The following is a 15850-nucleotide window of genomic DNA, read 5'->3' on the forward strand; positions in this document are numbered from 1 at the left end:
TGATTAGCATATGCTGACTACTTAGGGGCCTTCCTTTGAATTGAGTTGTTCACATTAAGAACAAAAATCTCAGCATTGGGAGAAAATTTCTGGACTATCTAATCCAGGCATGGGGATCCTGTAGCTTTGAGGCCACACATGGCCCTATAGGTCCTCTAGAGAGGCCCTTTTTGCACTTGAGGATCTATTCCATCAAAGGACTGACTTGAGGACTGAGAGGGCCACATGCGGCCTCAAGGTAACAGATTCCCCTCCCCAATCTAGTCTAATCTGTACTATATTAATTATCCCCTCTACGATGTACATCCAACATCTCTCTGACCAAGAGGAAGATTCCATTAGCTCCTGCTGAAATTCATTCACTTTTGGATGCCACTACTCAACATTAAGTTTTCTTGTTGATAAACCTAAATTTACAGTCATGCAACTTTAGCAATTGTTTCTAATTCTGCTGGTTGGGTCCAAATAGAGCAAATTCAACTTTTAGGTACCAAAAAAAGTCATCATATCCTCAACAGATATTCACTATCATAACCTCCTTGAAATCATATAAAAGATTCTTCTTTCTAAATATAACTTTATTTTTTTCCTACAAAGGACATCAGTTCCAGTGGAAAGTGAAAAAATAAATTTTTTAATTTTTAATTTACTATTAATTATTTTCTTTCTCTAAAGAAGTCATATATGTTCCCCATGCTTTATTTTCATCATATGAGAAATGGAAATTAAAACTTTCCTAAACATAGGAACTCTTCTTTCAAAGAATTCTTTTCTCCTCATTGAGTTAAGCTGCTTTAATGGTCCCATTTACATTCTTCTATGTAAATTTCTTTCCCAAATCATTTACTAACTTGCAATACATCATTTACATTTTTTAACTTCCTCAAAACAAACTGTATTATGGCACTATATTAAAATTTGCTTTCATTACTTTCACTGAGGTTTACATCCTTTTTTGATCTGTTGTATTTATATTTACATGAATATATCAATTAAATAGTATCTTCAAATATATTCAAATGGTGCATTTAATCTTTGGGATACATTAATATCAAAATAATTATAGTTTATTAAAACTTTTTTGACATTCATTCATATATGAGACAGACTGGGATTTTTGCATAAAACTCCAACTTTATTGAAAGAAAATTATATGTAAATTATGCGAACTTGATTCATATGTAAATCCACACTTTCCACCAAGTTAACATTCATTTTTTCTTTTGATTCTTTATAAAATTTACCTTTATAAGTCAATAAACAACTTCCAAAATCATTAATATTATACAATTAGAGACTTTAAATTTGGTTCAAAAATAATTTTAACAAAAATGCTCTTATTTAAAGTTATAGTAATATTATTTTGCTTTTCCTTAATCTTTTAATCTATTTGATAGAAATCTCTTTAATTATAACAGTACACTATTAAATACCCTACCTGTGTTCGAATGGTTTCCATGATTGTGTCTGTTTATTTGCCTCCTATATTTGTTTTAGTGAGAAGAAACTGGTTCACAGTTAGCAGAAATAGGTTTATATCAGTGGGACATAATGGGAAGAGTGTTAATACTACAGTTTAAAGACATCAGAGTCCAAATTCTGCCTCTGACTCTTACTAGTTGTATAAATACCACCAAATCAGTTCACTTCTTGAGTCTCAGTTTCCTCTTCTGTAAAATGGAAGTAATTGTTACTGCCTACTGCACAATGTTATCAAGTGACAAAAATGAAACAATGTATCTAATGTTGTATATAAAGGTCTGGTATCATCGTCATCATCATCATCATCATCATCATCATCGTCATCGTCAATCACTATTATTGTCAGAAGAGACTTAAACACTGCTATTACTTCTCTGCAATTCAGCGTTTGGTCACTGCAGAACTGAAGGACTGCTTCATGAGTTTATGGAATTAGTGTAAGGAAGATAAAAGAGGAATAAGCCTGAAAACAGGTGATTCTCATCACCATTAAATGTCCTTCTCCAACCCTAACCGTTTGAAAACTCCTCTTCCAAATCCCCCCTTTCAATACTCCAAGCATCCCCATGATTAGTTTACATAATAAACTTATTCTCTCAATGCCTTTCTTTTATAGAGGACAGAAACTAGACTTTTCAGTTCAGTCCAATCTTCATCTGCTGCTCTGCCTGGTTTTAACCCCATGGAACAAGATGTTCCCACACCTATGTAACCTCTACTCTTTACCCATGTCTTTCTCCTGACTCTTCTTTTGTGTTTTCTGAGAGCCCTGCATTAGGTTATAATCTTCTTGAGGTCAGGGACTGTCTTTGTTTTTTTTTTTCATTGTATTTCCAGCACATGGTACAATGCCTGGCACATAGTAGACACTTAAAAAATATCTACTGGATTGAATACATAATCCAGATGTGGAAACCTCCACTTCCTACAGTATCATTTAAAATCCATGGAAAGAACACTTTGTAAAAACCAAGGAAAATAATTCTAAAAAAATAAAACTTTACAAATTATGTTTAAAAGAGCAAAATAATCTAATATGAATACTTTATACAATATCACTTCACCGATTTTGAAAATAATTTGTCAACTTATGAATTTGGTCTCTAAAAATGCAGCTTCAAAAATCACATATTTTTCTAAAATGATCACTTCTTAATTATCAAAATAGTTTTTTGGGTTTTGTTCTAAAGCACATGCCGTTGCTGTTAGGAATAAAAAGAAAATGAGTCTGTTGTACTTATAGGACAGTTGAGTTAGTTCAGAAGACCAAAGTTTTCCACTCATAAAGATCATAATCAGAGGATTTTTAAGTCTTCTTGCAGGATGACATCAAAGTTGAAGATTAAATGATATTTTTGTGGTATAGCTAGGAACAGATTCTGTAAAAAGAAAAAAAATCCATTTAATTTTAACCTTTCATAAATAAGCGAAAATATATGTCTTAACTCTGTTTCTAAGCATGTTATTACCACTCAAAAAAAAGAAAGAAACTTTTCATAACAACTGCTGCAATGAGTTAAAATCTGCCCTCATGGAAGAAGCGATTGCATTCCAAACAAATAGTAGGAATTTTTAAATTGTAAATAATATTCAGTTGTCTAGTATCAAGAGTTGCCAGCTCTGAAGAGTTGTTCACTCATATAAGCTTACTAGAATAAAAAGTTGGTCACCCATATAAGCTTACTAGAATAAAAGTTACAAGAGCTAATGACATTGGATTGGGAGTGAAATCAAAAAAGCAAAGGTACTTATAATTTTTTTAAAAATTTTGAAGTGATAGAGGCAATAACAACAACAACACAAAAGACTGAGTGGTATTTAGTGTCTTATGGGTCAATCTCTACTATTTCACTTTGTATATGAAACTATGAACATCTGTTACATATAATTTGGTTTATTTATTTCCATTATAAACACTTTGGGGGTTTTTTAATAATTCATATTTAACAAGGTAGTTCAACACTCCATTGCTCATCTGTGTCTCTTTCTGAACTTCCTTCTGCCTCCTTCCATTTTTTTTGTAATTCATCATTACTCCTCCATCTTTTCCTTTTCTTATCACTATTTTCACCTATCCATTTACACCAAGAAAAATTGAAAAGCTCTCCTTAGAAGGGAACATATTCACATATTAACTGTATCTGAAAGTCTCATTCTTCTCCTCTAGTCTATTATATTTGTGTGAAGAGGTAAAAAATATGAATCATCCATCATCAATCTTTTGAAGTTTTTATTGGTCAACGTATTGATCATAATTCTTAAATCTTCCACAATTATTTCTCTTGTCCTTGTATTCAGGGTTTACTCACTTTACTTTACATTAGTTTATGCAAGTCCTCCCAAGCTTTTCTGAATCCCTCTCTTTCACCATTTCTTGTGGTACAATGATATATCAGCATATTCATGTGTTATAATTTGTTCAGACATTCTACAATTTATGGGCACCCAGCTTACTATACCAGAAGGTGCTATGATAAATATTTTTGTACATATGGTTCCTCTATCTCTTTTTTATAATCTTTGGATTATAAGTTTATTAGTGATATTATTAAGTCAAAGAGGATGCACAGTTTAATGACTTTTAGAGTATAATTAAAAATTGCTATTCAGAATGATTAGATTACTTCATAGCTGCACAATTGTCATTTCCTTTTTCTGACATCTCTGCCAATCTGATGGCTGTGAGGAGGCATCAAAGAGTTGCCTTTATTTTCATCTTCCTTCTTAATGATTTGGAGCATTTTACATACATTTTGTGATAGCTTGCCTATCTTCTTTTGAAGACAACCTACTGATATTCTTTCACCACTTATAGATTAAGGAATGATATTTATTCTTCTTTATTTGTATTAATTCCATATATGTCTTGGATATCAGATCTTTGTCAGAGAAATCTACCACAAACATTTCCCCTAGTTATTTCAACTTTAATTTTAAATACCTTGATTTTGATTTACTCAAACTTTTCAATTTTATGTAATAAATATTGTCTGTTTAACCTCCTCTGATCCTCTTCATCATTTGTTTCATCAAGAATTCTTCCCCCATCCATAGTTGTAAATAGTATTTTCATCCCTTCTCCTCTAATTTCTTTATAATATGATTTTTCTATCTAGGTCGTTTATTTGGAGCTCATTGTGGTATGCAACGGAGATATAATTCTAACCTAATTTCTTTCATATAGCTGAAATGTTTTCACAGAGTGACATCTGTCTGGAGATTTGGAACTAAAAATAGAGACTTAGAGAGTCTTTTGTCATTGTTTTCTAGAGCAAAAAGAGAGTGGATATTATTTACACGGAAAAATACTTTTGGGCATTGAGTCAGTAATAGGATGAGAAAAACAATGCATAAGCATGGTTGAATAATCCAACTCAACATATCCTATTTACAATACATACATAAGTGTGTATATATTCTTCTACAAATGCATCCCATAGCAACTCGCAAAAAACATATGAAGTAACAGAGGAGTTCAAATTTACATTTGTGGAAGGAGAACCAGCACTCATGATATCTTAGATCCTATATATATATATATGTTTTTAAAAGGGCTGATGAAAGTATAGAATTCAGTTAAATGACTATTAATAATTTAATTGGTTCCAGTTAATTTATTTCTATTTCCCTACTTTTATCAAATGGGTTTACTTTGTCTTTGAGTTGCATTGTAAGTATATTAATAATGCTATATAATATATTAGTAATAATGTATTACATTTGTGTCTACTGATTAGTTGAATCCTACTTTTGTCCCCTGTCCCCTGGATGAATCAATTGGTTGATGAGACAGGAACTGAAAATAAATAGAATGAATCCTGAATCATGAATTCAAAGACTTAAGTTTAAATCCTGGTTCTCTTACTTACAATGTGTGCCATGCCGGATAAGTCTGTCTATTTCTTTGAACCTTATTTCCTCATTTCTAAAATGAAAAGGTTTAATCTCTGAGATATCTTTTAATTCTAAATCCAATGATCTTGTAACTTCTCTCAACATAGGAATAAAGTCACTGAATTTGATCATCCAGAAAGAATAGTTTATTTTTTTAAGACACATTTAGTTCAGTAAAAAGGTAAATGGTTTTAAAGAATGTATTTCTTTTTTACTAAGGTGATATTAAAAGATTAACAAGCAAAAATATTATTCAGAGCACATGACATATCAACTGACAGAATTAGGTGCAGTAGCAATTAAAAAAAGATATTTACTTTTTACAGTAACAATAAAATGGTAGTCATGATAGATTCTGAATTCTGGATTTTTATATTAAAAAGTAAATAGTATAACTGAGAGGACAAAAATAAGATGAGCCTGTCTTAGCTTTACTCAAAACCCTAATGAAAAATTCATTAAAAGAAAACACTGCTCCTTTATTCTCTCCCCTCCTCCCAGTGATATAGCAGGATGACATGGACCTCAGAGGAAAGCTTCAATCTTAATCTTCAAGAGTAGCTTTGCTTTATTCCAATTGCCTCCTTAAATTTCACTGAATTGCACAGAATGTTAGAGATGGAAAGGACCCAAGAGACCATCTAGACAACCTCGCAGCATAAAGATTTGATGGAACAAAAATGAATTTTATAGAAGCTGAGGAACGTACTGAACTGAGAATGAATTAACTAAGGCTACATCTTCATCAATTCAATAGTGTATAATGCATGCACTCCATGTTTAATTAAACCTGACATCTTGCAGCCTAATAACCTCCCTACTCCTTCCCTAATTTTTCCCCCTAAATCATGGAGTAAACTCAATATTAGTCACATAATAAAACTCCTGAAAATTAAAACAACTTCAGAAAATAGGAGGCATTTTTCATTTTTTCTAAGATAGGCAAATCATATATATCTCTTATATAGTTCCAATCTCATTTTCTATTCTCAATGCCAAAATATATTGTCAGAAGTACATAAGTAGAATCTTTTAAAGGAATATTTTAAACAATGTAAAAGAATAGTGGTCTACAACATATACTGCAAAGTTCTTTAAAGTAAAAATAAAGAAACCTGGGGTATAATTCTAGATTTGCCACTAACAAGTTGTATAATTGTGGACAAGCCTATAATTTTGGTGATTTTAGTTTCCTCATTGGAAAATTAAGCGTTGAATTAGATAATAACAATAGGAGCTGACAAATGAGGTTTTTTTTTTTTTAAGATTTTCAGTGCTCTTTAGGTACATTATTCATACAACAACCCTGTGAAGTAGGTGTTAATGTTAATCCTATTTTACCGATGCAGAAATAGAGCTTCAACAAAGTTGAGTCACTTACTTAGATGGGCTGGTGGATAGAATGCTTTACTTCAAATCAGGAAGACATGAATTCAAATCCTCCCTCAGACAGTTAGTAAGTGTCCTTGGTCAAGCTGTTTAACCTCTCTTAGCCTCAGTTTTCTCATTTGTAAAATGAGGATAATAATAACACCTACCTCACTAATAATTCACAACATTGTTAGATAAGTTAGATAAGACATGAAAAATGCTTTGCAAACCTTAGAATGCTACATAATGCTAACTGTTTTTATTAGCTATTCTTGCCCAAAGTCATAGTGCAAATAGATGTTTGAGGCAGGATGTGATCCCAGATCATCCTGATTTCAGGTCTGATCAATTAATATATGCCAGGTATTATGCTATACACTGGACAAAAGAATACAAATGGAACAATTCATACTCTTACAGAATTTTTACTCTCTTGAGGAAGACAATCTGGTTTAGAGCATAGTGTTCTGGTAGTGAAGTCAGGAAGGTCTGACTTTAAATCCATTCTCAGACACTTACTAGCTGTGTGACCATGAATGAGTCACCTAGCCTTCTCTCAGTCTTAGTTTCCCAATTCTGTCAAATTCGGATAATAATAGTACTTACTTCCTAGGGCTATTGTGAGTATAAAATGAGATAATTTGTAAGGCACTTGGCAAACCCTACATACTAGCTCTTATTATGTATTAAAATATACAAGGTAGTAAAAAATGATAATTAGGAAGACAGGACACTAACAGTTGGGGAGAACTGATAAAAGCTTCATGTAGTCCAGATAAGAAGGAATAAGGACCTGAAATAAGGTGGTCACTATATAAGTAGAGAGCTCATACCAAGTATGACAAATGCTTTGGAGATAGAAATGGCAAGGTGTGGCAACTGACTGGATATCTGATGTGAGGTAGAGGAAAAGCCCAAGGTTATAAACCTGAGGAGAACCAGGAGACAGTAGATCACTCTCTCTCTCTCCTTCTCTGTCTCCCTCTCTCTGTCTCTGTCTCTGTCTCTCTGTCTCTCTCTCTGTCTCTGTCTCTGTCTCTGTCTCTCTCTCTCTCTCTCTCTCTCTCTCTCTCTCTCTCTCTGACACACACACACACCACACACACACATATATACACACACACACACTCTACAAACAATCAATAGAGAGGAAAGAGTATATGGGAGAAGAAGGTGGTCAATAATGTGACAGACTGAAAAAGATGAGAGCTAGGAACACAGAAAAGTGACTATCAGCTATGATAATTAAAATACAACTATTACATTTGGAAAAAGAAATTTCATTTGAGTGATGAGATCAGAACCCAAATTGCAGAGGTGAGGGGTAAATAAAATGAGGAGGAATGAAAGCTATGAGTGTAGAAAGATTTTTTTTTCCTCCTAGAAGTGTAGTTGATAAAAGGAAACAAGATAAAGGATAATACCTCGGGGTAGGGTCTAATAAAAGTTAGTCTTATTTTTTGTTTTTGTTTTTTTTGGATGGGGAAGACTTGGTCTTTTTTGAAGGTTATAGGGAAAAGGCAATATATAGGAAGAGACTGAAGATTAGACTTTGTAGACCCTTTTTTCCCCTTTGAGTCCCAGAATGTAGTTATCATAGTTACTCTTCTTTTTCAGGGGAATTTCTATATTTCCTATAATTTTTTTTAATATTGGTCAAGGTCTTTTTTTTTTAGCTAAAGTTTTATTTTTTTAATTAAGAGAAATCTATTTTCTATTCCTTCTGCTGAATTCCATAAAAAAGAATTTCCTTGCAAGAAATATGTGTAGCCAAGCTGCATTGCTATACTTGGCTTTGTTCAAAAAGTGTGTTTGATTCTGTGCCCTGTATCTATTGCTTCCTTGTCAAGAGGTGGGTGGCATATTTCATCGTTGGTGTTCTGGATTCATGGCTGGTCATTGTGTTCATAATAATTCTTGCAGTTTTCAAAGTTGTTTCTCTTTTCAATGTTGCTTTCGATACATAAATTTTTCTCCTGATCCTGCTTATTTCATTCTTCAGTCTACAGAAGTTTTGAAAATTATTCATTTTCATATTATTGATGTCATGACATAAATTGTTCTTCTTGTTCTCTTTTCCTTACTCTGAACTAGTTCATACAAGTCTGTCTATTTTCTTTGAAATCATCTACTTCTTCGTTTTCATAAACACAAAAAGCTCATCTACTTGGGAATGGACTCACTCTTTGATAAAGATTGCTGGAAATATTAAACAGAAATGCTGAAGAAATTAGGTTTAGAGCAACACTTCACATCGTATGGCAAGATAAGATCCAAATGGATACTGACCTAGATATAAAAAGGTCACATCATAAACAAATTAGAGAAACATGAAGGGGAAATGCCTATCAGATGTTTTGATAAAGAAAAAAAATTCCATGGCCAAAAAAATAACAGAGAATATGACAGAAGATAAATTGGATTTTAATTACAGAAAATTTAAAAATCTTTTGCATAAATACAATAAAGCTAGGATTAAAAATGAAGCAATTAACTCAGAAAAAATTTCAGCAATTTCATCTGAAAAAGTTATTTCCAAGATATATAAGGATCTAATTTAATTTGTAATAATAAAGAACAATCTTCAATAACAGTCTAAGGATATGACCAGGCAGGTCTTCAAAGGAAAAAACCCACGTTTTCTATATCTAGATGGAAAAAATGTCATAAATCGCTAATAGTTAGAGAACTACAAATTAAACAGTTCTGAGGTTTCACTCTTCAGTCACCAGATTGACAAAGATGACTAACTAAAGAAAATGACAAAATCAGGAAAATAGGCAGACTGGCGCACTGTTAACAGACCTGTGAACACATAAAACCATTCTAGAAAACAAATTGGAATTATTCACAAAACGTTACTAAACAGCATATGTCCCTTGACCTAGCTATATTACTGCAAGACTTCTATACAAAAGATATTAAAGAAGAAGGAAAAGGCAGACATGTTAATAGCACCATGTGTGTGTGTGTGTGTGTGTGTGTGTATGTGAGTGGTGGCAATAAAAGACAATGTCCATCAACTAAGGGATGGCTCAAAAAATTACAATCAGTGTCTTTTATTGGTTTGTTTCCTTCTTCAGCTTTAGTTCCTGAACTTTATGCTAGAAATAGGATGCATACTCTGAAGTGCTTTTGGATGGATGGGGTGGTTGGCCCTGCTTTGCCTTACTTAGGTCACCTGTACTGACATCCCCCACCTGGGGTCAGGCCTCCCTGAATTTTTGAAGTTCAGAATGTTGTATCTTCATCATGACAGGATAGTAGAGAACTTAGAGGCCTAGGGTGTCCTGGTCCAAGTCAAGCCTGCCCTAGTCACTGCTGCTACCCAGATTTTCCAAGTGTGGCCCAATATGTTTCAACCACATTGGGGTTTTCTCAGGGGAACCTTTTACACTTGCTGCCTCTAGACAGCTTTATAAGCAGCATGTGCTTCTGCCCTTCAAAGGTTGCACTGGGAAGCTATGGGCTTATTTTCCTATGTTGACATCTTTCCTATTCTCCAGGGCCTGCTGGCAGTTTTGAAGTGAAAGAAGTCACTGCAGTTTCTCCTTCAATTTCTTCATCGTTATTAAGTCCAGTGTGAATTTCTGGGTTTTTCCTGGAATAGAGGTGAGGGAACTGTGATACTTTGTCCCTGTTCAGGCAACCATATTGACTGAAAGTCTCAAGACTGAAGATTAAAGAATGAGAAGTGGAATGATTAAGAAGGCAATTTGGTAGAGACGATGAGAGGAAATTGGATCAAGAGCAAATGTAGAGGAGCTTGCTTGGCAAGGAGATGGACCACCTCATTATCAGGGACTGGAGAAAAGTAAAAGAGATTTTGACATGTCAAGGGGAAGAAAGTGAGGTGGTAAAGAATGGTTACAATTTCCCCAGCAAAGTTAAAGATGACTTCTTCATATTCTAGAGAAGGGGTAGAGGGAAAAAGGGAGGCCTAATAAGATGTGTTCCATACATTCACACTACACAGACTTTCTAGAACGATGTTTAATGACTCTTTAGACTTTTAAATTCTACAGTAAATTAACAAGCTCTTTCCTTGTGTTTAGGTTTTGAAAATAGTTGAGATTATGCCACTCTTTACCAAAAAGATTGAACTTGAGGTAGGAAGCATGCTGGGATCGGCTTAAACTGCTCTCAAGAATTTATTGTTAAATTTTCCATGTGATTACTTATACCTTGGAAATCAGCAAATACTACAAAACAAGGCTTGACTTTTTTTTCCTTTTTTTATTTCTAGATTTTAAAAAGTGATGGAAAAAATGCTAATATTGCAAATTAAACTTAAAATTGTGCCCTGCATGCATTTTTTTTCTACCAGAGAGTTGATAATTAAACACTACTTAAGCATCACACCCCCAAAGAAAACTAAGGATGATCTAGACAATTAGAAACTAAAAACAAAAAAATTACATGGATTATAAACATTATTTCAATGACTGAATTATCCAAACCATCTATACTATTGACATGTCAAAGTGGACAATTGCCACTTAACAATAGGAGCTAGCATTTACGTAGTGCTGTAAGGTTTGCAAAGCGCTTTCTATATATTATCTCGTTTGATCCTCAAAACAATCCTTTGATGTAGTTGTTATTATTATCCTTATTTTAGAGGTGAGAAAACTGAGGCTGAGAGCAGTTAAATGACTTGCCCAGAATCACCCAGCTAACATGCATCTTAGGCAAGATTCAGATTCAGCTCCTTCTGATTCCACATCCAACCTTCAGTTAGTTCTCTGTACCATCTAACTGCTACTTGAGTCTTCCTTGACTTTCACCCACATTGATAATCTACCCAAGTCCAGTCAGTTCTCAAGTCTTCTAGATTCTTTGAATACATGCCTTGAAAGGTATCACACAACCTCCCTATTATACTTTTAGACAGTTTTTATTATACTTTTATACTTCTATTATACTTTCATTATTTATACTTTTAGAGAGTTCTAATTATTAGGAAGTTGTTTTTTTTTTTCCCTAGCATCAAGCCTAAATTTACTTCTTCATAGCTCCCATCTATTGTTCCTCATTCTGTACTCCCTTAAGCCAAGGGGAAGAAATCTAATTCATCTTCCATCTGACAACCCTTCAAATACTAAGAGACTGACTTTTCTGTGAGGTCTTTGTTATTCTGCCACATCTCTAGGGACAGTAAGAGCAGTGACTTCTTTGAATGAATTTTTCATTAGATTTTTGAATAAAACTAAAATTAGCTTTCTTGTACTATTTCTGTCTCCTTACTTATGAAGAAAGATCTCTTTTTAATGATACTTTTGCCATTGTATCTTAGCCTGTGGATGGACTGAGTCATGTGCTTTCAGTATCATTGAAATACGAGATGACCAAATGTCCATGAAATGAAGTTTCTTTTACCTTTAGAGTCACGATAAAAACCAACTTTACTGACTGTTATCTGTTTTCCCAAGAGAATTCTCACAGGATTATTATGAGGAAAATACTTTGTAACCCATAAAAAGCTCTCTATATACAAGTTATTATCCCTTGATCAACTTATGTAAATCTAGGATACTGTATTGAGACATGAGTTAAAAGGATTCAAATTTTCACAAGAAAAAAATGTCAGAAACTATAAAGAATGTTTTAAAAATTAGGATTCATTATTTTAGTTTGGTGAAGTCAACTTATACTGACTTAAGAGAGCCAATTGTTAGATTTTCAATGTATTTACCTTGCAGAAATCAGCAAGATACAAATCAGGATTTGATTTAAGCCTTAACAAATTAATGGAGAAAATGTTAATGCAGATTAAATTTTAAAATGTCATGCACATTTTTTTGTTTTCCCCAGAGCTGGTTATTCAACATTCACCAGTAACCCCCTGCCTATGGTCTAGTTTCCACCTTAACTTCAAGTCCTCTGATCTAAAGTGAGCCTATCAAACTGATGAGTTTCTCAGTAAACTTATTAAGATTATAAGGAATGGATTTTCATTTGGATGTGTCTAAGAATTCTATGAGTATGTCCACTGTTATATTATTCATTGTATTTCAGAGAATCAAATTACCTAAAGATTGACTGACAAGGAATCAGTTGCTCCTCTCTGTTGTCCAAGCATGGGACCTGACCTCAAACTAGTATCTTAAGCTGAATACGTCCACATGAAGTTCTCCAGAAAAATCTCCCATTTTGCTCATGGTGCAGTCTCATGTCTAGCTCTTCCCAAAAATGGATAATAGAATATTTTCTCCCGTACAAATATTCAAGATAACAAAGTACATATTATAACATACATATATACATATTTCCGCAGAAAATAAACAAAATGCATAGATGCCCATAACCAGATACCACAATACTCAGAAGGGAATTAAAAATGGTGTTCCTAACAGGACAATCTTTTGACATTCTACAAAGTCCCTCTTTCCCACACCATATCCAGTCCTCTTATTCAACAATCTCGTTCTCATTGGAACTGCACTGTCTTTCCTTTTACTAGCTCTGTTCTTTAAATAGATAATCTTCTTTCTTCTCCTTGGAGTACACTGTATCAAGAAATTCCCTCCTCTCTCTAGAAGGTCAAGTGTCCAAACTGTCAAACTCTGGCACATTATCACCTATAAGACAACTCCCAAAGCTGTGATTCCTGTCTTGGGTAAAGTGAGCTGGTACATGTCTATTTCTGCCATGTGCTCCTTCAAGAAATTCCTCAGTGACCTGCTAACTACCAGCTGCTGATCTGGGAAAATTCTCTCGAGTTTCCAGTCTCATTGACTTCCTTAGACAGCAAAGCAGAAGGTTGAGAGGGATTTGAGGTCCAGGAACTCTCTTCTCAGTTCACCTGGCCAAGCATACACAACTTGTTTTTTTTTTATACTTCAACGTTAATTTTCCATATAGACAGAGGGTCTTCCCCACTCCTCAACACTCCTATTCCCAGAATACAGCTTCATAACATTATGTTATGGTTTGAATTCTGCAGGTAAAGGGAGTCCAAGAAAGAGTAAACAGTTCACTTTTATAGACCACAGGAAGGGATTTGTGATTTCCACAGGAAGAGATGTGTGATTCTATCATAGGAAAATAGATTGAGTTGGAAGGAAAATTAGGGGTCATGGAATCTAATCTCATTTTTTTGACCTTCAAGATTCATATGAACAAAATAGAATTTTCTTTCTCAATTTTGGAAGCCTTGAAAGATTCTAATAAATGACTTTTTTAAAAAAAATCAACTTTATAGAAATTGCTGCATGTGGTTAATAACCCCAGACTAATTATCTAGCATACTTTTATCATTTGTAATTTCAAAAGGATGCATGTCATATAAAAACATTTTTGTGAGAAGTGACATTTTCTGAGCATACCTTTATTTATTTATTCATCCGTTTATGTGTTTATTTGTTCTTTGCCTTACGAGGGACCATACATTCCTATGGACATGAATGAGGCCCAGTTACATACTAGGAAATACCACTAGATCTGGGTTCTTGTCCCAACTTTACTATTTAACCAGCTATGTAACTATAAACAAGTCACAGTCTCCTCCCCTGTAAAATGTGAACAGGAATATTTGCACACCTTTCAACGCAGGATTGTGGTGACTGAAGCACTTTGGAAACCATAAAATCCAATTACTGTAAATATGTTGAAGGTTCAGAACAATAATGTAGTCTAACTGAAATCATTTCTCTTTTCTCTTCCTCCTGCTTTAGGACAATCCCCAGCATTCAGAATTACGTAATTACAATTTCTCCATCTGACTTGCATTCAGCTCTAATCACACAGTGCTGTAAGAATTACAGGGGCCTCCACTTTCCTGTTCTCATGCAGGTAAATTCACTTGAAAAACCGGGCTCTGGCAAGAGCTGGTGTCCCCTCCTGCCTTCCTTTATCCAAGTGTAGCAGTACTTATTTAAAGCTCCTGAAGCTTCTCCTCAGAGGGTTCTAGAGATTCTGATGCCCTCTCCTTAGGAAGATGGCTCACTTCTCACTTCTTTCAAGACTTCACTTTCTCCCTATCTCTTAGGGCGATGGAGAAGGAGATTGCCCTTTGGGACCTGTCACAGACCCTTTAGTTATTGAGTCAAAATGCACTGGGGATTTGTATCCTGACTTACAGGTGTGCGTATTGTATGTATACATGTATGAGAAGAAGCAGAGACAGATAGACAAAAAGACATACAGTCAGAGAGAAAGACAGACAGAGACAGTGACAGATAAAGACAGAGGCAGAGAAAGACACAGTCAAAGAGACAGAGAGAGAGAGAAAGAAAGAGAGAAAGAGAGAGAGAAGAGAGAGAGAGGGGGAGAGAGAGAAGGAGAGGGAGAGAGGGAGGGCATTCCATATCCCAGAGATCAAAGAAAAAGCAAAGGTACCTATATATACAAAAATATTTATACCAGCTCTGTTTTGTGGTGACAAAGAATTGGAAATTGAGGGGATGCCCATCATGTGGGGAATGACTAAGGAAGTGTGGTATATGACTGTGAAGGTATACTGTTGTTCTATAAGAAATGATGAGCAGGTTAAATGCGCAAAGACTCTATGAATTAATTCAGAGTGAAGTGAGGAGAACCAGAGCATTATGCATAGTAACATTATGTGATGACTAACTATGAATGACTTAACTATTCTGATCAATATAATGATCCAAGACAATTCCAAAGGTCTTATAAGGAAAAATTCTTTCCACCTCTACAGAGAGAATGGATGGAATCTGAGTGTAGAATGAAGCATAAGTTTTTTATTTTCTTTATTTTTCTTGCTTTTTTAGCAACATACCTAATATGGAAATGTTTTACATGATTGCACATCTATAATTGTTATTATATTTCTTGACTTCTCAGTGGAGGGGAAGGGAGAGAATTTGGAACTCAAAAAAAATTTTTAAAGAATGTTAAAAATAAATAATAAATTTAATTTAAAAAATTTTAATGAATCCATATCTCTTTTATGCCAGTTACAGTTCTAACCTCTGGGGATACAAAAGGGGCAACAGACAGTTCCTGGCCTCAAAAAGCTTACAACATAATGAGGAATAAAACATGTAGTTGGGACTTAAAGGAAGCTATGGAGGTCAGTAGTCAGAGTGGAGGAGGGAAAGTGTTCCCAGCATGGAGGACAACCAGAGAAGATGCT

The 15850-nt window shown here is 34.2% G+C and overlaps 1 protein-coding gene across 1 annotated transcript in view; it reads right to left on the bottom strand.

Annotated features, from left to right (window-relative positions):
* Window positions 1-663: 663 nt before the first annotated feature.
* LRRC2 (leucine rich repeat containing 2) overlaps window positions 664-15850 on the bottom strand; it is a 183745-nt gene continuing 168558 nt past the window's right edge. The window contains exon 9 of the mRNA XM_072596867.1: window positions 664-2861. Within this exon, the coding sequence (XP_072452968.1) occupies window positions 2812-2861 (50 nt within the window). The 3' untranslated portion in view covers window positions 664-2811. The remainder of the gene's footprint in view (window positions 2862-15850) is intronic.

The sequence above is a fragment of the Notamacropus eugenii genome, chromosome 3 (genome assembly GCF_028372415.1).
Source record: "Notamacropus eugenii isolate mMacEug1 chromosome 3, mMacEug1.pri_v2, whole genome shotgun sequence".
Taxonomy (NCBI): Eukaryota; Metazoa; Chordata; class Mammalia; order Diprotodontia; family Macropodidae; genus Notamacropus; species Notamacropus eugenii.